Genomic DNA, 23713 nt, shown 5'->3' with positions numbered 1-23713 from the left:
CAAAAATATCCCACCTGTTTCCCTAATTTTTGGCAACATTATTAACAGTCTTCAACCAAAACTCTTGACAACTAAACTTGGCGGGACATTCCTTGTAACTTTTATTGACTAAAAAGAGAATATGACAAATGTACATCTGAGCACAGGGGCAGTAGACCTTTATAAAGCAGGCAGTAAAGAGACTTTCTCTTACGTTTGCTCATTTCCATGTGTATAGCATCCATATATCACAGTGCTGAATTGTAAAAAAGACATCTCAGTCTCAGCAGACAGGCCTGAGGCAGAGCTGCATATAAAGCTGACATAGTGGTACCCAGGTGTGACGGCGGTGACGCTCTGCAGACGAGCACGATTTGCTTCAGGACAGAAACAGATTCGGTCCTGAGAGCGTCCATGCCCTGAACACCTGGGTCTCCTTACTGTTTGCATGTATGTGTGTTTGTGTGTCAGCAGGGTGATAAAACTGTGACGGCGGCGGTTGGATGCTTGCAGGTTTCACTATGGTTAATAGAAACCGTAAATCTCCAATGACTTTAGTTGGAAATGAGAAAAACTACCAGACTTGTCTTATTAAACATTAAGGTGTTTTTTCCTCAAGATTGCTTTTTTATCTCTTTAATTGGACATCTCAAAATAGGAGAGAGTCAAGAGAGTCAGGCTGGATATTGAACCTCATTAATGTTTGATCCAATATATGTTCATTACACAAATGATCTAAGACTTAAAATGAATAAAAGTTTGCATCGAATACTCGCTCCGATTCTTTGGATTCCCTGACTCACAGCTGTTTTGGTTCAGTCTCACTGCTTGCATCAACCTTATTTCAAGCTACAGCCGCTAGCTGTTTTTAGCTAATAAGCTGCGATGAACCAGCCGTACACTTATAGCACCTCCACCGCTACCAACAGCAAACAGCACAGATTGTAGTGACTACTTGTTAACATAGAGGACCAATCATAAACTTAAGAATGTCCTATTCCCCCTTTTTATGGAGTTGGTGGAGACCAAAAAGAAGCTAAAAGATGGAGTGAATATTGGTTCCATATAAATCAGGTTGGCCAGAAGGAAATCTCAGAATGAATGCTAATGTTCCTCTGTTTCTCCTTGATGTAGTTGTGCATATTCGCCATGTCAGTGTTATTATGGCGTGTGCTGTATGTCTTCTAGTATCGATTTTCAGTACAAAAGGTAATAAAATTGGCCAACATGTTTTTTTTAACATACGACATACAAATAAAAGTATGTAGCAAAAACTAATTATCTTTATCTTTAACGTGGCAAACATATATATACCCCTTAACCACAGAAATTAGCCGAAGGTTTTTCAGACCCAGGAAGACCTGCTTATAGATACTGATTGTCTCTTTTCCCATTTCCAGTGAAGTATACTCCTGTCGGTCTCTTTTCTGCTGCGTCACCGTCTGGCGTCACAAACGCGCCGGAAACAGGGTTAGTAAACAGTGAAGATGTTACGGTGGTTAGGTCTTTATTGGATCTATTACTCATTCAGTCTGTTTATCAAACTCGGCGCCGAATAATTGGAACGATGTTCGAGCGCTGCTCGGACGGAGACGGGCGTAATTTGTAGCTGAGCTGACAAGGAGTCGCAGAAGTCACAGACGGAGCATAGCATCGCGCCGGAGAGGGGGCGGAGATTAGCGTGTCGACACGGGTTTGTGTTCCCATCAATGCCGATCAGAGGTGATAATTATCCGGGTCTACTGCAGAGTCATTTGGCCCGGGTCTGAATGCCGATTGTAACCTTTCCCACTAAGCAAAGAAACTTTTTTGACTCTTTGACTCTCAACTCCAGTCTCGTGTCCCAAGTCCCTTGGTTCCATGGTTGGACCATGACCAGCACAAGGAAGAGAAAGTCTTGTCCTGGATATCCAATATCAGTTATCTGGAAACACACTGGCTACAATGGACGCCATGACACATTGGTTGTAACCCCCTTGTAGGGTCAGTTGATAGCTCATTGATTCCCAGAAGGCCCTACAGACAGTGGAAGTTGATGAAAAGAGTATGTTGGCGTCAGATGTTAACCAAGGACAGGAGAACTGTCTGACACTTAGCCCCCAGCATGTGTCCTTTAAGATGATGTCACAGACTTTGAAGAGGTATGAGGTGTCAAGTCCTCTTCTGCTCTGCACCCTCTCGTTCTGCAGCTTTAAACACCTCGACATCAGCGGCTTCGCATTTGTCCCCTGAATGCCACAAGTTTAACCTTTCGGCACTACAGCCTTCAGCCTACATTCTCAATATAGGTGACCTTAATGCTCAGTGCCCTACTTTAGCCCAATGTTTATGTGTCTGAGTGTCTGGCCGCACCTCTTTGTTCAGAGCTGCTAACACTGGTGGCAGCAGAGAGAGAGAGCAAACGAAAGAAAGAAGTCTGCCAGCAGAACTGTTTGCCTGTTTCATTCCTTTTCACTCGCTGTTGGGTGGAGAAAAAGAGAGAGCGGGAGACAGAAAGAGGGTGGCAGAAATGAGACAAAGACCCGCAGTGAGACAGTGAGACTGGCAGGAATCGAGAGAGACGCAAATGGAAAGGCATCCGCGTGACAAAAGATGGATGGAGAGAGACGGGGAAGAGTGCAGAGCTGTGAGAAAGAGATTAAAAATAAAGAGGAAGAGGGCAGATGGAGACGGAGGGAGAGAATTTTTTCCTGTTTGACAGCAGCTTGTTATATCATCTCTGCGAACAACAATGTAGTGGTTGATTAAAGGAAAATAAAAGTGCAGTTTGAAGTCGGAGAGCTTTTATTGTAGATGCACTATGCTGTGAAAGACTTAACCCACCGGGGATGAGAAAGTCTCACTTATGTGTCTATTTTGCATATTTTGAGAGTTGTTCTAACTATACAAGAAAAACTAGTAACATTGTGATGGCAGGAATACAAGCTCTGATGTGTATAACTTTGCTTGCAACAGATTCTGCTGGCTGAAAATAAAGATTTGTCCTCCTGCAAGGCTGGACCGTCTGATATAGAGAAATGTACTGCTGTTGGCTGATCCAGATAGCAGCCTTTTTCTGCTTTAAACCCTGCTGGAGCTTCTCATTGCGAGACTACGAGCGCCTATTTTTATTAATGAGATGGTCAGTAGATACGTAGCAGAAGAGGCCAAATTTGATTATTAGTAACAAGCAGCTTCAATTATCACCAAAAAGTTTCCGTTCTGTGTTCAGAAAGTTTCTTTCTTTCTGATCTGTTCTGGTTAGTTACAAATCAAAGGTAGTAGTTTGGCATGTGCAGGGAGTTCCCACTGCAGCTAGCGTGTGTCGGAATTATATCTCGTATCAGGTGACTTGCACACACAGGTTCACAGTACGGAATCATCCCCGCAGCAGATCACGGATATGGTGAGCCGCCTTAACAAAACACATTATACACGTCAGTCAGCACCAGGGCTACTTCAAGCAAGCCAAACTCCACACACAGTTTGTGTTTGTGCCCTTTGAGGTTGTAATGCTTCGGAAACACTGGCGAGACTTTTAGTCAGTGTTGATGTCAGAGAGGGAGGCTGTGGCTATTTCCTGGAAGCTGTAGGCGCCAGTGCAAACAAGATAAACACTGAAATGTTTCCTACATGGATTGTTCCACTATTTTTTTTGCTAATAAAACGTTTATTAACAATGCCAAAAGAGTAAAATCGCACAATAATGTTTCAGCACGCTTCCTTTTAGTTTAATTTCCACATGACCTTTCAGATAATCACGTCCAGACTGGAGTAAAAATAAATCAACAAATTGTCACATTGTCACTGGACTGGTTTTTATTTTGGTCCAAATCTTGTGAGTCACCCAGATGTTTCGTGACCTGTCTTCCGCTGAGACACATTTAATGGGATGATTTTTTTGTCATGTTGTTTTTCGAGCTGCAGGGAACATTTTTTGCCCCGCTTTTCTATGAAATTAGGTATATTTTATAAGAGATGTATACAGCACTGACGCGACTCCACTGAAGCGACTCTCTGTCTATATGGCTCTGGATACTTTGTTTGGGGAGTAGGCGGGGCTGCTCCTCCGCTGTCCTCACCTACGTCTGCAGCGCGCACCTGCTTTCAAACACGTTGCCATCGGTCTCATAAGGACAGTCCTTGTAACACATTGACCACAAAAGCGCACATGGACCTGATGCTGTCAGCCGCATACTAGGTTTTGACCTAGTGTTGTTATGTTTCAGATCTATAATGCTTCAATACAATATAGTTGAATCATAAAAGCCTTTGGTTACAGTTTATAAACCCTTAATTAAGTATGACTCGTTAGAAATTGGTACCTACTTCCTGAATGGTCAAATTGGCTTCAATATTCAGGCGGGTGTGTACAGTAAACAACACTTCAAGACTTCAACTTTTTCACCTTCACCATCTTACAACCTTCACCATCTTACCTCAACCTCAACTTATGTGGCCAAAAACATCAGCTTGAGTCAAACATTAAAGCGTCATCACCCACAGCAGCCAATCCTGCGCTGGCTTTCCAGTGAAACACGTCCAGTCCTGCAGGCAGCAGCTCACGGCCTTACGCAGCCTAAATTCAGCTTCTGGAGAGCTCACAGCGGCTGTTGGCAGCCCGGTGCCAGAGTTACTGTGTGGTGACATTGCATCAAAGGATGAAGAGATGGAGTCAGCGTGACAGAGCAGGAGAGGGGAGGATGGGGAGGAGAAAAAAGTGGGGGAAGGGAGGAGGGATGACAGGGAGGATTGACGGAAACAGATTGTGACATGCTGGAATGAGACGGCCTGCTAACAGCAGACAAATGAAATGCCATGGCTCTGCATGATTTTGAAAGTGCATAAAACAAGGATTAATTCAGCTGGGGCAAGTGTTCAAGGCAGACTGATATCTGAGACATGGAACCTGTTCGATGCAACAGATGAACCGAACAACTGTTGTCTGACAGCTGAAATGTGGAGGAAGAAGAGAAACAAGCCCTCCTCTGTTCTTTTCCCCTTTTCTCTGCTAAGAACATGTTCTCCTCCCTCGTTTCCTGTCTCTCTCCCTTCCTGCTTTTCATGCAAATCTGTCTTTTTCCCTCCATCCCTCTGTTTCTCTTTCCAATGGTGACAGACGGTGCCCACTGTGCAGTTTAACAGTTATTACACGCTCCGAAACACACTGACTCAGAGCGAGGCGGAGATAAAGAAAGATGGATGATGGAGGGAGTTAGGCCGATTAAAACGTTACGGCATCAGGAGAGAGTGTGTATGTGTATGTTAGGGAAAGAGAGCAGATTAAGTATGATGGTTGAGTTATGCGAGACCCGAATCGATGCTTCTTAATGCACGGTATGGTCATGTGATTGCGTTTTGCTTCCACCTTGTCTGCTTGTAAGGTTGGGTAACAGTAAATAAATGTGCTAATATCATCGAGCACTTTGATTTTTCAACAAGATTCCCAACCCAACTATAGAACTTGTGATAATGATGTTCTTAACTTGTGCTATGAAGTGAGAATTGAATGTCTACTTAATCAATTTATTGTTTAAAGCAGCACTAATATACTTTTTTATATACAGTTTAGCATCTTTAAGCTAATAATTTTGGTTTTACAGCCCCAAACTTTTCTGATTTGGTTACGTCTTGCTGCTTTTAACAGTGTGGTTCCCAGCAACAGGATTTAGCTGTTTTAGCGAAGAGAAGAAGCTAGCCAACAAAGAAGAACATTAAAAAGCTAAAGAGAGAAGAAGCTGGCCAACAAAGAAGAACATTAAAAAGCTAAAGAGAGAAGAAGCTAGCCAACAAAGAAGAACATTAAAAAGCTAAAGAGAGAAGAAGCCAGCAAACAAAGAAGAACATTAAAAAGCTAAAGAGAGAAGAAGCTAGCCAACAAAGAAGAACATTAAAAAGCTAAAGAGAGAAGAAGCTAGCTAACGAAGATCATTAAAAAGCTAAAGAGAGAAGAAGCTAGCTAACAAAGAGCAGAACATTAAGCAGCTATAAAGAGAAGAAGCTAGCCAACAAAGAACATTAAAAAACTAAAGAGAGAAGAAGCTAGCCAACAAAGAAGAACATTAAAAAGCTAAAGAGAGAAGAAGCTAGCCAACAAAGAACATTAAAAAGCTAAAGAGAGAAGAAGCTAGCCAACAAAGAACATTAAAAAGCTAAAGAGAGAAGAAGCTAGCCAACAAAGAAGAACATTAAAAAGCTAAAGAGAGAAGAAGCTAGCCAACAAAGAAGGACATTAAAAAGCTAAAGAGAGAAGAAGCTAGCAAACAAAGAAGAACATGAAAAGGCTAAAGGGAGAAGCTAGCAAACAAAGGACATTACAAAGCTAAAGAGTTGGTTGAGACCCAAAATAGAGCTAAAATGCCATGTTTACTTTTTGCTAACAGTTTAATACTGAGATTTTACACTTTTTCTGATATTATTTAGAAATAACGATGAATTAGTTGAATTCACTCACATTTTTATTCTATAATGTGTGTTTATTAACCTTATTCCACTGTGTTTGTTATTCTGATTAAAGCAGAGAGCAGCCTTGCTAAAAGAATTTAATCTTGTGCAGATTCTCCTGTTGGTTCACTTATCATACATAAACACGACAGAGATCCGGTTGCAGCAGAGCCTTGCCTTTCCAAACACCGGCATGGAGAAATACCAGAGACTTATTAATATACACAGAGACACATTTAAACTAATTTACTCTGCAGTCATGTCAGGACATGCTCGACCTATAAAAATAGTGGGGGAGGGGCTATGGCAGGACATCTACACTATTAGAAAGAGTCAGCCAGAGGGTTCAGGTTTAAGGCTAAGCAGCTGCCAACATGCCTTTGAGCATGATACTGAAGTCCTACCAGGCATAGATGAGCTATTTATGCGTCTGAGCCTGACTGTGCTTGGTGTTGAGGTTGGAAAACAATAGAAGTCCCAGATTGTAAGGAGGCAAAAGCTTATCTACCTAAAACACATGCATATTCAGATTGGAAAGCATTATTGGAATAATGGGGAAATTATATAATGTCAGAAATCAGACCAAAATGATCACACAGCTGACAGTTATCATGTGTTAACTTAAATATGGCAGAAAAACAACAAATATTTGTACTCGCAATCCAGGAGTTTCCCGTTCCCCACCTACAACCTCAAGCTAGATATTTAAAGATCTACAAATAACGCCCCTACTCCGCCCCTCCACATTCCTAGTTAAGTATCATATACGTGACTTTACTGCAGCTTGTAGTGTAGTGTGCTTCAGGAAATGGCAGCTACTTTCACACAGATTGGTGTGACCCACAAACACTTCATCTCTTCTGTCATTCATTTCAGTCGCCACTCATTTAATTATGCCCACATTACGTTCAAATGCTGTCAGTTCTTAAACTGTCGTGTGTGGGGATCCAGTGCATGTATGTTGCTCCCTGCGTTTGCTCTTGTGTATGTGTGTATCTGTGAGACGCTGAAGGCATATTAACTGCAGTGGAGCTGCCAGAGTCCTTGGCAAAGCCACAGTCCAGAAACAGGCTTGATAAGCCCACTGGTCACGGAGGAGACGGGGGAGGGGCGGGGCGGGAGGACACTGATTTAGTATTTGTTGCCTTGTTGTTGCTGCGTGTGGTCGGGATTGGCAGTAATATCTTTGTCAAAGATCCTGAAAGAGAATTAAGTAATTACTACAACTCAACTAAAGATTATTGTTATACATGATTCATTAATAAATTGTGGATTTACTAATTAATTTAGGTTCAGGTTCAAGTTGCTTGTTTTTTCCCAAATAAGTTACAGTTATATTCAGTTTATTAGGACTATTAAAAGTTAGAAATCTTGCAGATATTGAAATTTGAAATTGTGACATTTTTGGCAAGTAACAAGTATTCCTCAAGGGTGAATTATCTCAGACAAAGGGAATCAATAAGTTGTGCAACTTCAAGCAACAATGGGATATTCCATTTTTAAGTCGTCGTTTTGAGCTTTAGAAAATTGTGATGGGGAATTTAGGCTGCAAATTGCCTTTAAGATGATTCAGCCAGGACACTCACGTCGAGTGTCAACCTTTTATTTCAACTGTGCAATACTTTGAAACACACACTATCACGGTAATGTTCAAAGAACCATCATATTTAATGCTAAGGGAAGGAGTTTCCCTTTAACAAAGCTGGCTGTGGTGTTGCAGTGAGGAGGCAGAGTGCGGTATGTGAATGGAATGGGCGCCAGTTGTTGATATGGACCGCCTGGTGTCACATATATAGTAAGTGGTTTACATGGATGTGACTAATAAAGGACCTCTGTGGCTGCTTTAACTGGCCATGAAAATAATAGTTGAATGGATTTGGATGAAATTTGGTGGACACAGATCTGATGGTCTGAAGATCTGCTGATTAAGTTTTGGGCGTCATCCAGCTCAATTAGACGATTCATTTAGCAGTTTTTGGACCTTTTACTCTCTCTTCTGTGCTGGTGGGAAGGACCAGCATGTTTTCTCTAACAGCCGGACCGAGACTGAGTAGGGACCAGCCCAGTCACACTCCCAATTGGTCAATTGCGACAGCTAGGTCAGTGGCCCAATTCGTCAAAACATGCCACTTTAGGAACCCCTCTATCTGCATGCTGTCCTCTTGCATATTGTTTTGATGTGGCGTTAAAGTCAGATGACGATGTATGAAGAGTGTTAAAGTCTAACACAAAACTTTAATCTGGAATTCAATTTTGTGAAACTATAGCTGTGTCCCAATCCAGGGGCTGCAGCCTTTGAAGGGCGTGTTTCAAGGCCGATTGCGTCACAGCGGCGTGTCGAAGGCTGTCCCATACTTCAGATGCGGCCGACAAATGCGTCCTCCGTTTCCCAGCTGATGAAGGATCGATCAGGCGCATCCTACGCAGCCCAACTTATCCCGAGATTCATTGCACGCCAATTCAAATGAGATGGCGGAGTCTTACGCGCCCAAGGAATACACTTTTGGAACAAATTATCTTAATAATAGGTTAAGTTATGGGATGTTAGTTATGATAGCTAGTTAGCCCGCTAGCTACCTGTTGCTAGGCGACAGGAGCTGGGCTTGGTGACGCAAGGGTAAGGGCGGGAACAGCTGGCGACGCAAACAGGAAATCCTCCGTAGACCAGACCGTCTCATTTCAGTTCGGCCTCTAAGCAGGCTACGAAGGACTCATCCTCGGTAGGCCGCGTACTTCGAAGGATTGAGACAAAGCTTAGTAGTAGTTGTAGTTGGTAGCCTTTTATGTGATATGCATTCATAGTGTAACTTGGATATGCAAGTTATGTCTTGCTTGTTATGAAACTAGTGTACTTAATACTTCTTAACACCCAAACCATGAACATTTCCTCCCTGTGAACAGCTATCACGTGATGCAACTTGACGACCGAGGCAGCCATTTTTTTTATATTTTATCAGAATAAAGCAGCATACAGCTCCTTCCTTCTGCTTTGCATACACCCCGCTGCTTTGTTAAATTTTAATTTTGTCCTATTTTCTAAATGTTTCGTGCCAAATGTTATGCACGAAATGAAACATCACATCCGATCCCGCATCCTGTTATTTTGGAAAATCTCCCTGGCTGAGAATCCTCATTCTTACACACCAACATTTCATTTCAGAAAACGCCTGAAGCTCAAAGGGAATATTTATAGTAAGTGAGGACGCACAGGTTGCGAGCGTGTCCAGTCGACGGCGTTACGTTCAATCTGACATTTAAAGATGAAATATGGGACCTTTTACTACGTGTGTGAGCGTGTGCACAGTTCATGCCCTCATAAACCGATGACTGTATTCCATCTGCAGATTTGGGGGAGAGGCATGTTGATGTGTGTGTGTTCTTCTGTGTGTGTGTGTGTGTGTGCACTCATCAGAAAATGAACAGCAACCCCCGGGGGACCTGTGTCTTAGTGGGTCTCAAACGGAAATGATTCATCACCAAAGCAACCTCCAGGCCCACACACACACACACACACACACACACACACACTCATCACTTCAATTGTTTGCCGTCCATCTCTCCTGCCCTCCTTTTACATACATCTATTTATTATTCCTGCTCGTGTTGTATTTTACCCTCTCGATGTCACTTAGTGTAAGCCTCCACTATAGATGATTTATTTCCCAGAATGCAAAGCTGCTCACTCTTAACTCGTCAAATCTGGCAGCTTGATCAGCGGGCCCCCCCAAACTCATGACAGTCGAGGGCTTGTCTGCCCTTTTGTCCAGCGTGTGCAGGGATCAATGTGGCTCAATTCAATGAACTCATGTCAAACCGAACCACCACCTTTCTGCTGCCCTTGGGTGCAGCAGTTAACCTCCACCTGCTCCTGTAGACACACACTTAACGCACACACACTGTTAGCGGAGAATAAGCTGCACGCTCGACTAACCTTCAGATAAAACTCTTCTCTTTCCTCCGTCCTTATCAGCCTCCTATTTGTCACAGTCAGCCTCCTCTCCTGTTGTCATCTCTCACAGCCGTGTCTGATTTCCTGTTACACACACCTTCATCTCTTTATCCTTTTAGTCCTCTTTTTTTTTACTCCCTTTCTCTTTGTAATATTATAATTTAGTCTGAAAGCTGTCTGTGTTTTTGAAATATGTCAGGCACTTCCTGTTAAGCTCTTTCTTTTCCCGTCCCACAATCCTTTTCTGCTCACTTCTGCCGCCGTTAAATACTAATTAACTTCCATGTTAATCCCAGAGGAAGAACAGCTACATACTGTATTTAATCACTTGGTTTGTGTGTGCGCTCACGTCCACATGTGTGAGCCTCTGTGTGTGTGTGTGTGTGTGTGTGTGTGTGTGTGTGTGTGTGTGTGTTCGGCACACCTGTTCCCACCTCACACTGTCAGGTGTTCGTGTAAGGATGACTGTAAAAATATTCAATGTTACGCTACAAAGAATAGAACAACAGAAGAAGACTCAACAGATTTTCATGCTGTGTTTTTTTTTTTACCTGAACAGGAAGTGACACCATGACGACAGAAATGCAGGAGATCGCCATCACGGAGGAGAAGCCTTTACTCACGGGTCAGGCCGAGGCAAAGGTCAGAGATGATGCAACGCACACACACGTACAACATGTACAAAGAGTACACACGCTTTTCACGCAGGCTGCATGCAAACACACACAGTGCTCTCAAAGTACCGAACATGAGCACACAGAAATTGCATGGTCGTCAGTGTGTAACGTGCTTAACATGAAGCCACAGAGAAATGGCAGAGTGTGTGTGTGTGTGTCCCAGGAGACAAAATAACAAGGGCTGGTTTGTGTGTGTGTGTTAGCATTTGCGTCCTTGCTATGCATACGTGCATGACGGTGTGTGCGTGCTTCTGATTCTGAGCAAAGCCTACACATGACAACATGTGTTTCAAACACATGTGTGCATGACTCCGTGTGTGTGTGTGTGTGTGTGTGTCAGTGCACAGCTGCAGCGCTGGCTCGGATGTGCCGCGTTGACGTCAAAAGCCCCAAGGGAGCGAGAGCGGCTCCTCGGCTCTGCTGTGCTGATGTTGCCGTGCAGACGCAGCGCCGCAGAGCTGATTGTTTCTCGCTGCTGACTCCTGCTGGGCGAACGGGGAACTACAACACTGAAGTGAAAAACAACAGCTTTGCAAAAGGGCCACTCGAATAAGCTCAGAAAATGATGTTACTAAACAGTGATGCAGCTTTAAAGAGCAAGTGGAGATCATATGCAAGGGGGTTGGTTTTTTTATCCTCTCTTATTGTCAAGAAATCAGAATCAACTCTGTGAGTCTGCCTCTAAATAACGTCTGAGTGCCCCAACCTGTGTCTAGCCTTCAACCCAGCATCAAGCCCACTGGCTCCTGCTGTGTGTAACAGCTGCTGAAACAGCTGGGCACTGTAGTTTCTAGAAAATGTTACTCGAGCAGAAAATGAGTATTGGCTGGGGACTATTTTCAGCTGCGGAGGAATACACATTTGGTTTGCTAGTATTAAAGGAGAAATAATTGATCATGTGGCAACTTATCACTCTGTATGTTACTTTGTTTCTGTACATTAATGAAGGCTTGGGTACATAGACGTTAGTTGCATAAACAACACACTGATATGATTACTGGCTTTATAACAGAGGATCAGGAAGTTCCAAGAATATTTAAAGAAATAATCTCTAAGATTTTCATGTAAATAAATGTCTGTTAAGTTTCTATCTATCGCCGAATGAGGTAACACAATGGTGATTGAGCCGATGGCCCACTGATGAAAGCCTCTGCATTTGCAGTATTACAGACTGGCTGTCTGTGGCGACATTTGCTGAAAAAATCACAAGTGGCGCCCAGTTAGTGACGCGTTTTTCTCATGTGCATCCTTAAAAAAGGCTTGTTTTGAGTTTAATCTGTTACAGCTTCTATGTAGTGATTCCTCTTAGTTGCAACATTGGCTATAAAACAACTCTCAGGAATTTGAAGGAGGACTCAAAGAAGCAATAAAAAAGTGAATTTCTAAATCCTAACCAGCCCTCCATCGGTCTCTGTGACCTCCTGTCTCCACCAGCAGACATCCATCCGAACACACCAAACACACGCTGACTTTTCATATCATTTCTATTGATTGCACTTGTGACCCTTTATAATACAGACTATCAACAGGCCACACGCCCTCCTCCACTTCAGCACCCAGAATGATACTTGCCTAAGAGCCTGTAATGTTAGTAATTCATTAGCGGGTGAAATGGATCAAAGGTTGAAGACCCCATTTAAAACCTCCCGCTGTCAGACTTCCTCCACATAATCCTCAGAAACACACGACCACCTGCTCCTCTGAAGAGTCCCTGCTGCTGCATCAGGATTGAATGCTGCACGTCGTGTCTGAGTGGGTTTTAATTAGGAAACAAGGCGGAAATTAACATAAGAGGAGAACAGAAGAGAACTCTTCTCTTACATATGCTTTTTGTTCATATATATACACTATAAAAGGACCGTAAAAGATCCAGTTTTATATTTCCAAACACTCTTCCCCTTTATGTGACAGTCAAAGCCAACAGGAAGTCGGTACTGTTGTTATTAGTGTTTCAACTCTCAGTCGCTTACTTGGTTAGTCTTTTACATCATTTATCATGCACAACGACAAAACATTTGTTGGTTTGAGTTCAAAAATATTTCAAGTTGCTGGTTGTTTATTTTTTATTTTTGGATCGTTAGTCGGTAAAAACAAGACATTTTAAGACTCTAATTTTACTCTTTTCTTATGTTTGGTTGACCAAACGATAACCCGGAAAAAGAATGGGCACATAAGAAAAATTAAAATGGAATCTGTAACAAAAAGAAAAGCACTGAAATAGCATCTCCAGGGCGCTTGTATAGCTTAGTCAGTAGAGCAGACGCCCATATGCAGAGCTAAAGTCCTCAACGCAGCAGCCGCAGGTTCAACTCCCGCCCTCAGCCCTGTGCAGCACGTCACCCCCCGGCTCTCTTCTCCCCATATTTCCTGTCTCTCTTCTGCTGTCCTATCTAATGAAGGCAAAATGACCAAAACAAAAACATCTTTAAAAAACAAGCAAAAGAAAAATAAAGTCCAATATTCAGTCCTTGTTCTAATAAAATGTCACTCCTTCATTTCAGGATGCTGAACTGGCCGCCAGGATACTCCTGGACCAAGGACAGGTAGGCCTGTTTGCTTTCAGGTTCTTTAAGTTGTATGAGTTTAAAGGTCATGTGTTTTATGTTGATGTACATTCAAACAAAATGGGATTTTTTTCTCCAGGGTGGTTGTCATTGAAACGACTGCAAAACCCTTTAATTCCAATCCAATCCTTTACATCCTCAATGCTCTTAAATCTACTGAACACACACTTTACACTATAGTGGGCCGGATGGTGTCTTAAGCTTTTCATTGGACGATAATTTAATGATTTGCAATTTGATTATCTTTTAAAGGTAGATCTCATAAAGGTCAGGAGTAAGGTTCGAAGCGTGTACCGTTGTGTGCAGCGGGAGACGTTTGTAGGGACATTTTAACATCTTTCCCCTCTTAAGAATTTGGATTTTAACCACATCGTCTTTTTTAAAAAGCAAATTACAAACACTTCACAGCCCCCTTTGACGCCTACGGGGAAGAAGTGTTTGTAACTTTTAATACACAGCATGTTTTTATCTCCATGGTACCTCCACTTTTAAGAAACAACCTGAAGGAGTCATTAAGGTCTGTTTTTGGAATAACAAGTCTAGTTCGAACATTTGCTAGTTAAGGCTGCACTGTGTTTGGTTAAGTTGCTGAATCATGTCTGAACTGAACAAATACCCAGTTGTAGTTCATATATTTGATGTAAAATCCACCAGAGGACCTAATTGAGGACTGTTTCATTGATTATTTTACTTTGAAGGCCAATCAAACGTCCGATGGTATACTATAAACAGATTCTGCATCTGAATAAGGAGTATGCAGCTGAGGGACACGATTTTGAAACACTTTTGGAAGCGCTCTGGTTTCCGTTTGTAGTCCGTGTAGTATTGACCAATCAGGTCTCAGCCGACTGTGCAGGAAATCAGTCGGCGTGGAGACCTAAAGAGGCGGAACCTCGGCTATTTTGCAATCCCGGAACCAATCGGCTCTTATGTGACAACGACTTAGCTGTCAATTAATCTCTATAAAAAGTATGGATAACACTCCGCCGGTATTCTGTCCGACTGTGAACAATAATAAGCATTTGAAAAAGAAAGACTCGGCCCGTAAATCCTTTATCGCTTAACAGAATAACCACTGGCTTAACCAGAAGCCCGGAATAGTTGACCCTTGCCCCCAGCAGCTCTATCCGTGTCACACGGCAGACAATGAGTTCTGAGACTGGTAACACAATAATAATTGACAACCAAAACAGGGGTAAAATATATGAAACACCAATCCAGAAAATTCAATATGGCTGGGCTTCCTCTTCCTCTCTCCAGGAGCACAGTATCGAGACCCCTCACGGTGTTCTGCACGTGACCCTGCACGGCACACGGACCACCCGCAGGCCTGCCATCCTCACCTTCCATGACGTGGGTCTGGACAGTGAGTAACTCTCTCTATTAGCCTTTTCTTTGTTTCTCAACTTCACCTCCCGTTTGTGATTCATCTCTCGCTCTCTCTCTGCCAGGTAAGAGCTGCTTCTCCCCTCTGTTCAAGTTCGAGGAGATGCAGGAGATCGTCAAGAACTTCACCCTGATCCACGTGGATGCTCCGGGGCAGGAGGAAGGGGCTGCTGTCTACCCCATGGGGTACGAAATCTCACTGATTACACGTGTATTCCTGTTGTGGTATTCCCTCGATGTCCTGCTGTAACCTCTCCTTTTTTTAAGTAAACTTCTCAGAAATGGAGACAATCCTCTGTGGAAGGCTTAAACCTAATCTCTTCCAAAAATACTCAACAGTCCCATCTCTCACATCTCGCTCGTCTAATACGCTCTTTTCGGAGATTTAAATAAAATCCGTCCCTTTCTCTCTCTTTGCACACTTCTTATTTCTTCCCCCGACACTTCTCTATCACTTCCCTTCCTTTGCGTGATAGTTAGAGGGGCTCAGGAGGATTTTGTCTCATGTATTGTCGCGGCATCTCAACTCTGACCTTTAACCCCTGCTGGTGATTCTAAGAATCTAAGCTTATTCTTTTTTTTCATCTCGTTTTAAATCCCTGTGGATAAAACGGCCAGCCACTGTATGCTCTTGAAATAATCGTCACTCTTCCTTCCTGTTACTGTTTGTGTTTTCTGTTGCAGGTACCAGTACCCCTCCATGGACACCGTAGCAGAGATGATCCCTGCCGTCCTGCAGTTCTTTAAGTGAGTTAACAGGATTTATTTTGACGTCAACTCGTCACAAAATAATTTTGTATTGTTGCTGCTGCAGTGCTACTGGATCTTAGTGTTTAAAAGAGATACAGGGTGGTGAAACTCCCCCTCCAGTGAGCGCACAACCATTACATTTCCAAATGATTTGATTTGGTTGAGTGGAGAGCACTTCATGTGAAAGTGTACTGGTTGCCATTCTTAATATTGTACTCATTTTAGAGTCATGGAGACTCCTGAATTAGGCCACATTAACCTAATGAATACATCAAGAAAAATGACATGTAAACCAAGTTTGGTTTGTCCATTGGTATTAAGTCCTGCATTCCCCATGAGCGACGAACACAAACACAATTAGTTTGGAGTTGGAGGCAAAAGAAAATAGTTTGCACATTGATTCACACTTCATCAAAAATCATTGGGCAGGGGCACAAGTTTAGCTCAGTGGTTAAAGCTGTCGCTAATATAGAGGCAAAGTCCTCGACGCAGCGACCCCGGGTTCCACCCCAACCCTCAACCCTCTGTGGCATGTCATCACCACTGTCGTCCAATGTTTCAGTTTCTTTATTTTATCCTTTCAATGAAGGCAAAGGCCGAAAAATAATATTTAAAAAACAAAATAAGACATGGGGCGCCGGTTTAGCTCAGTTGGTAGAGCAGGCACCCCATGTACAGGCACAGTCCTTGACGCAGACTGATGTCAGGTTCGACTCCCAGTCTGCTGATCATTTGGGGCATGTCATCCCCCACTCTCTACTCCCCACATTTCTCTCTCTTCAGCTGTCCTGTGTAATAAAGGCAAAACGCTTTCAAATAATCTTTAAAGAAAAATTAGGCTGAAATAATATTTTTTAGGACACAACAAAATTTTGCTTATTGTTTAAGTAGACGGTACAAATTTTTCACCATTTACATTATTTTCTTTATTTAATGGCAGTTCCCAATTGTTTGGATTCAACCAGCACACCAAGTGAGCCCAGTTTTTCAGTAGGGCTGCGAGGATTAATACATGAATTGATAAATATTATTATAATATATATTTTAACAATGGACAACCTGTCTTGGACGTTTGGAAAATCGCAAAAAAAAATCTTTATGTGAGAAAATAAGAATTTGTGTTGTGAGCGCTCTGTATGTTTCAATACTTTAATTTGTTCTGTTCTTTTTTTAGCTTCCGTACAGTAATCGGAGTGGGTGTGGGAGCTGGAGCGTACATCCTCTCCAAGTTCGCAGTGAGTCTCATCTTCTGTTGGATTTTCTCTTTTAGTAATTGTTTTTGCGGTCCACCAGCGATGAAATGTTGCAGTAAATCAGTTACAGTTATTTTCATTTTTAAGGAAGAAGAGTACATTTCTGTCCATCTCACCATCTGTCTCTGCTTTGCTTCCTGTCTCTCTCCAGCTCGCAAACCCAGATTCAGTGGAGGGTCTGGTTCTGGTCAACATCGACACTAACGCCCGAGGATGGATAGACTGGGCCGCTCAGAAGGTACCGTTTCTTTACTTCCACACAGAGAGACGTGTCATTTTAATCCTGCTTTCAGAGCTCTATCAACTCTAATTAAGCTGTGGATATGAAATGATGTGGCAGCTTGCACCGCCTGTGTCCCAGAGTAGTATTGATTGTGCCGTTGTCTATCATATTACACTTGATGATGAACATATTGATTTCCCTCTCTCTTCCTTTCCAGCTCAGCTCTGTGACTTCCTCCCTCACAGAGCAGATCCTCTCCCACCTCTTCAGTCAGGTAATAAAACACGACTACATTTCCTGAAACATTAACAGTTGGAAAAAATGTGTAAAACCATTTTTTTCTTGTAGGAGGAGCTGTCATCAAACACAGATCTAGTGCAGTCTCACAGAGAGCGCATCTCCAAAGCTTCTAACCTGGTCAACATAGAGCTGCTCTGGAAGACTTACAACAGGTAAACACACCGACAGAAATCACTGCATGAACACAAGCACACTCCACATCAAACAACCAACATCATCTTATCTGTTCATTTCCCTCCAGTCGCAGAGACCTGAACATCGAGCGCAACAGCACCTTCAAGTAAATACATCTAAACTTTCTTTTTTATACTTTATTTTGTGTATTTTTCTAGATCTAAATGGCACCCCGCTAATTTCTACTTCTGTCACCCTTAGGTGTCCAGTGATGTTGGTGGTGGGTGATCAAGCTCCGTATGAGGACGCTGCCGTAAGTTTAAGCTTCTCTCTTTGAGTCTAAAATGTGTTAAAGGTAGAATTTTCCAAGGCAGAGGTTTATTGTCTTTCCTTCTGTGACCACTAGGTGGAGTGCAACAGCAAAATGGACCCAACAACAACCTCATTCCTAAAGGTAACTAACTGCCCGGTCTGTTTCCAACATTTTTATCCATTCTTACTCATAATGTATTTGTTAATTTACATTTCTACTCTTCTTCTATCCCTCCTCTACAGATGGCTGATGCTGGTGGTCTCCCTCAGCTGACCCAGGTAACAACAAACCAACAGTCTTTGTCTTTTTCTATTGTAATATACCTGTAAATCAATCAACAAAAGGAGAGCATTCAAGAGAGCAAGCCATGCTGCCGCTCAAACGTACGCCTCTTGTTTGATCTAAAACAGCAGCAATCACACAAAGAATGAAATATCAAGCTGCTGTAATATATTTCAGTGACATATTTTCAAAATTGGCAAAATTCAAGCAACTATTCTACAATGTGCAAATGGTACTGATTTTGTAGAGATTCTGGGTGTTTTAAACTGAAGCTTTCTCACTTGGCTGCCACATGTGGTCCTAAAACTGCACTATAAGTTAGTGATAGTGCACTCTGATGTAATAAAAACATGTAAAACACCATTTGTTTTCTCTTTGTTTGCAGCCTGCCAAACTGACTGAGGCTTTTAAGTATTTCATCCAGGGAATGGGCTACAGTAAGTTCTCTTCACCCAATAAGAAAAGAGATAATTGTACATTTTACATATAAAATTATTCATGAGGTAATAATTGCAAAAACTTTAATTCACATGAATTGCAATTTCTTTTGATGCATTTTTATGTCTTGCTTAAAATGTGCATATTGTGCATCATTATCTCAACTATCCCATGAGAAGGTCAAAGCCAACACTGAATTGATTCTACTAACAATCATCCTTGTTTCACCAAGTCCTGGTGGAGTTAAATCTGTCTGTGACATAGAGCTCCATTGTCCCAAAACGATAAAAAAAAGGTTCCTCTGTGATCATAAAATTCCCACATACACCGCCCTGCTGCTGTAAAGACTCTCCAGAGTACCAAATGTGCATAGTCCAAAACAAATGCATCGACTACTCCTGCATGTGTGACGTGTACCTAAAACTACTGTATACAGAAGCTCTGAGAGGCAAGTGAGGAAAATGTATATACTTATACTGTTATAACATTAAACTTATTACGTTACAACTCCATAACTTATATTGTTATAACATTAAACTTATTACGTTATAACTCCATAACTCATACTGTTATAACATAAAACTTATCATAACGTGATAACTTATATTGTTATAACATGAAAACGATGTTTGAGTGACAAAAATGTGTCTCATTTCCCGCTATAAAGTGCTAAGTTATCATTTTTGTTGTGAAATGTTTCATGTTTCAGGCTATAATGTGAAAATATATTGTTATAACCATAATGTTATAATGTGATACTAAAACATTTTTTAAAACGTGGCAAGAATATGCTTCCATAGTTTCGGTTAAAGATATGCAACGTATTTTTATTGTGTATAAAATTTACATTGTGGACGTGGTGTTTAAGGTGTAAGGAGAAATTGAAACTCACCTGGAAGAAAACACGTTACTCTTAGTCCTATTTAGAAAATGTGGTAGTGGTGCACCTCAGCAGCAAGGGAAACTTTGAGAAAAAAAAAAAAGTAACCTAAATTTAATACATGATACATTTTTTCCCCCAGTATTTAATTAGCAATTAGCTTTAATTTTTTTAACCAATTTGTTATACATAGACAAAGGAGAGGAAACAGTTTAAATCACATCTAGAAAAAGGAACACAGAGTTTATTTCTCACTTGCCTCACATGTCACTTCCGTAACTGTGCGGCTGTCTCAGAAAAAGTAATCTTTTGAAAAGCAACTATGTATTTATGGCCTGAGATGGGATGGACATCTGAAAGTTTTGAGAGACGACTAACACATTGTTGGTTTTGGTCTTTTTTAAAAATGTGTCAAAAATAAGCAAAACATAGAAAAATGCAAGCCTTATCCTTCCAATGCCTCATAACTTGTTAAGCTAATTTTTGTCTCTATTTTTTTCTCTCCACAGTGGCTTCATCTTGCATGACCCGCCTGTCCCGCTCCCGCACCACCTCCCTCTCCTCCTCCTACTCCATGGATGGGTCCCGCTCTCGCTCCCGCACCCTCTCCCAGGGCTCGCAGGGTGGCCAGATGCCGCCCAGCCCATCCCAAACCATGGAGGTCTCTTGCTGAAGAAAAAAAAAAGATAGCAAGAGAGAGAGAGTGAGAGAAGAGGGCAGAAGGAAGGGAAAGATGAAGCATGACAGTAATGCAGGAACAAGACGAATGGGCTACTTATTTGTCACTAAACAACTCCCATCATTCCCCACAAGAGCAGAGTAGGAAAAGAGATGTGGCGAGGGAGGGAGAAAGAGAAAAAGAAGGATTTCAGAGAAATTTCTTCATATTTGCACCACATACAAGTCCACTCCTTTTCCTCACCCCCCCCCTCCCAGCTGAAAACTAAGTGGATTGGGCTCTTCTAAAATGAATTAACGAAGTATGAGCTAAAAGAGATTAATAAAAAAAGGGGGATGCGGGGAAAGAATGGCAACCAGCCCTCTCTCCCTCCCTCTATTAGACCCTCTGTTAGCCTTTTATTTAGATAAGGAGGCCTATAGAGACCACACACCTTGCGTTAACCAATAGTAATAATCCTGAAAACGATAATGTTGTTGATGCTGATGATTATGTTCTTGATGATGATATTGAAGCTAATGATGATGATAATGTAATAGAAAAAAAAACAGTAACACTTTTCTCTTTATTAAGCAATGAGTTTAAAATGACATAGATAAAAAAAAACATACTATAGCAGATATAACAATGTGTGTCTACTACTTTTTAAGCTAGTTTTTACTGTGTAACTTTGATTTCTATAATCGGATTTTATTTTCTTAACTGTTACCGGCCTCAGCAAGGGGCTGAAGCTACTGGTTGGTTGACCTGTCGTGGGGTAACAGCCAATGAGAGCCATTATAGTGACTACTTCCTCCTTGATGTTGCCAGGTTGTTTATGTCTTCCATTTGCCCCGTCTTTAAGTGACTGTTTTGTTTTTCCATTGGATTTGAGGAGGTGGGCAGGAAGCTTTTTTTTATTTTTATTTTTTTGTTAATTTCCGTCTCTGGACTGTTTGGGAATTGCATGCCTGGTATCAGCCCCTGTGAATATTGACTGGATATTTTTCTTTTATATTCTGGATTTGGGTGTGTATGCGTGTACGTGTGCTGCTTTGTTAGCTTCGAGGGTTTAGCTAACATGGAGATCTGAAGGTAAGCATATGTAAGACTGAGGGTGTTTGTGCGCTCTAGCTAGCTAGCACCCTATTGTTAGCAGTAGTCACACTCTAAAAATAGTGCTTCCAACATTGCTGGCAGTCTAGCACAGCTTGACCTAATATCCACGTACATGTACTACTCAACAGGGAGCATTACATCACTGAAGTAGCATGCTAGCATGGATAATACATTTCAGAGTTAGGCGTGGCCAGAAGGATCACTGTGTTTATCATCTGGGTTGTAAGCTCTTAGCCTTGCCCGCGCATGGATACCTCCTACCAAACCCAGCTAGCATACTTGAGTTCCAGTGCGATATGAGACAAAATGAAAGCACGCTCCTCGCTAGCAACAAGCGGCTTTATTTCAAGCAACGGGGGTCAAGAGAATTGTGTTGTATGTGATATTTGCAGTGTGTGTGTGTGTGTGTCTAAGGAAGTAAATGTGAGGTGTACGGAAGCGCTTCAATCCTGTAAGCACAATTAACGCAGCAAAAAGGGCCAGGGTCCCAAGTTTAGTTTTGATTCATTAGGAGACCTACAAAACCCCCTGTGACTTATTGATGTGACAATGTACCAGCCTCTTCACTGCCATAACACTCAGAAAAAGAGGTTAACAAATGCTGCAACCATGGATGCACTTCATGGTACAGCCGTGGCCATGAAAGGCCAATTTGGAGTTGCAGACAATTTAAGCTTTTTTACTGCCAAAATTAAGACCCTTTGTCTAAATCCTGCCAATAGGAGTGATGTGAGCTAAATTTGCGGCTTCTAGCATCATTTTTCGTGTCTCACTGAATCAAATCCTTATTTGATATTTCAAAAGCAGATAAACACAAAGCTTACCACTGCCCTACAACATGTAGCCATTTGAATGACCATCTTTAAAAGGACCCTTATTTGCACCTAATCTGATATCCTTGGAGTGCATGTGCGTTTGTAAGCGTGCCACCTGTTTCTGATGCAGCGTTGCATCTGTTTTTTCTTTCTTTAATAAGCAGTATCATAATTTAGTTGGAGGTTGCCTGTTTCTTTCATATGCTGTCTGGTGCTCCTCTTCCAAACCTGTTTGATGAAGCAGAGATGGAGCTATGATTTTGGCGACAGTGACAGGAAAGTAGGGTGGAGAGCCTCTGATTTGAGCTTCTGAATAAGCCGCTTCTTGGTAAGTATTACTGATGGTAGTGATGATGACAACAGTAATCTGTTTTAAGTCAGTTACCCTCTGGCCCATCACATAGTGCAATTCACAACCAGCCTTTGAACCGCTAACAACTGTTGCATTTAATAAGGCAAATCCTGACGTCTCGATGATTTGTGCTTTAGGGTGTAAGTGCAAAATGCAATGTAAAACCAAGATGCTGCCATATTTAAGGAACTCTGGTCATTTTCCAGAGAGCTGAAGTGTAGAATGTAAATGTTTGGCTCCTACCAGACTTAAATTTAAACTGAAACATAGGGCATGGGAACATCTACCAAATAAGGGAAAATGGGTGGAGCCTTGAAATTAAAATGGCCAAATAAGGAAAAGGAGCGGTACTTCTTTGTAGAGAGTTGAGCGAGGCTGTGTGATTGTAAATGCTTGTCCAACTTGTCTTTTGTTTGTCTCTTTCTTTTTTTTTCATCATATTTTACTTTGCCCTCTATGTTTTGGAATTTTATTTTTGTTGTTTGTTTTACCTCTGTGAAGTGTTAGTTTTACCGTCCCAATGTGCTCACAAGTTAGTTAACCGTGTGATAGTTCTTGTGTAACTTTTTTAGCATTAGAGCTGATAAGGGAGAATAATATAATTAACAATAAAAGATAAAAGGTAAAGAGAATACAATCAAATTTACTTGTGTGGCTAATTTCTCTGTGTAAAACAATGGACATCCTAAAAAAAGAAACTTACATATTAATTAAAAGCTTATGAGAAAAATCCTGTCTCCTGTCTTGCATTTTCAAGAGGTTTTAATGTAAAGAGAATGGTGTGTATGTTACCTGTATTTTAATAAATTTAGTCTCTGCAGTATTTTAGTTCATTTACCCAAACCATCCACATTCCTGCACATAATTGTTTTTAAATAAATGACAGAATATGCACATGTTGAGGGGAAACAAAATAACCTGTATTAGATAGTTTACAGGTTCAAACCACTAGTGGCAGCATTGAGTGTAATGCTACTGAGCACCACTACAGTGTACTTTTTTCAAGCAGGACACCTTTGAGTCCTTCAACAACGTGAAACAATCTAAGTTCTGGCACCAAAACAACTTACATGGGTAGTTAAGTAGGATCATGGATTTGGCTTTCACAATAATCTAAAGGCCAAATACATTATGATCACAAGACAGCCCCACATCTAAGTAGATTTTTGTTGTTTGACCTATTTAGTCCATTTAAAAGTTAGCATATTAAAATACAATTTAGTTGTATGAATTGACAG

General features: G+C 41.6%; 1 protein-coding gene across 1 annotated transcript in view; it reads left to right on the top strand.

The window, feature by feature from the left end:
• Positions 1-23191, top strand: part of ndrg2 (NDRG family member 2) — a 37605-nt gene extending 14414 nt beyond the window's left edge. The window contains exons 2-16 of the mRNA XM_069671774.1: positions 10911-10993; positions 13530-13571; positions 14853-14958; positions 15044-15164; positions 15663-15725; positions 16903-16963; positions 17133-17219; positions 17422-17478; positions 17553-17656; positions 17746-17784; positions 17880-17931; positions 18025-18072; positions 18174-18209; positions 18599-18650; positions 20041-23191. Coding sequence (XP_069527875.1) covers positions 10922-10993; positions 13530-13571; positions 14853-14958; positions 15044-15164; positions 15663-15725; positions 16903-16963; positions 17133-17219; positions 17422-17478; positions 17553-17656; positions 17746-17784; positions 17880-17931; positions 18025-18072; positions 18174-18209; positions 18599-18650; positions 20041-20204 — 1104 coding nt within the window. The 5' untranslated portion in view covers positions 10911-10921 and the 3' untranslated portion in view covers positions 20205-23191. The remainder of the gene's footprint in view (positions 1-10910; positions 10994-13529; positions 13572-14852; positions 14959-15043; positions 15165-15662; positions 15726-16902; positions 16964-17132; positions 17220-17421; positions 17479-17552; positions 17657-17745; positions 17785-17879; positions 17932-18024; positions 18073-18173; positions 18210-18598; positions 18651-20040) is intronic.
• The last annotated feature ends 522 nt before the right edge of the window (positions 23192-23713 follow it).

This window comes from Semicossyphus pulcher, unplaced genomic scaffold (genome assembly GCF_022749685.1).
Source record: "Semicossyphus pulcher isolate SPU_LCO1_2020_fin unplaced genomic scaffold, fSemPul1.0.p SCAF_21, whole genome shotgun sequence".
NCBI lineage: Eukaryota > Metazoa > Chordata > Actinopteri > Labriformes > Labridae > Semicossyphus > Semicossyphus pulcher.
This window is presented reverse-complemented; position numbering and strand designations above follow the sequence as displayed.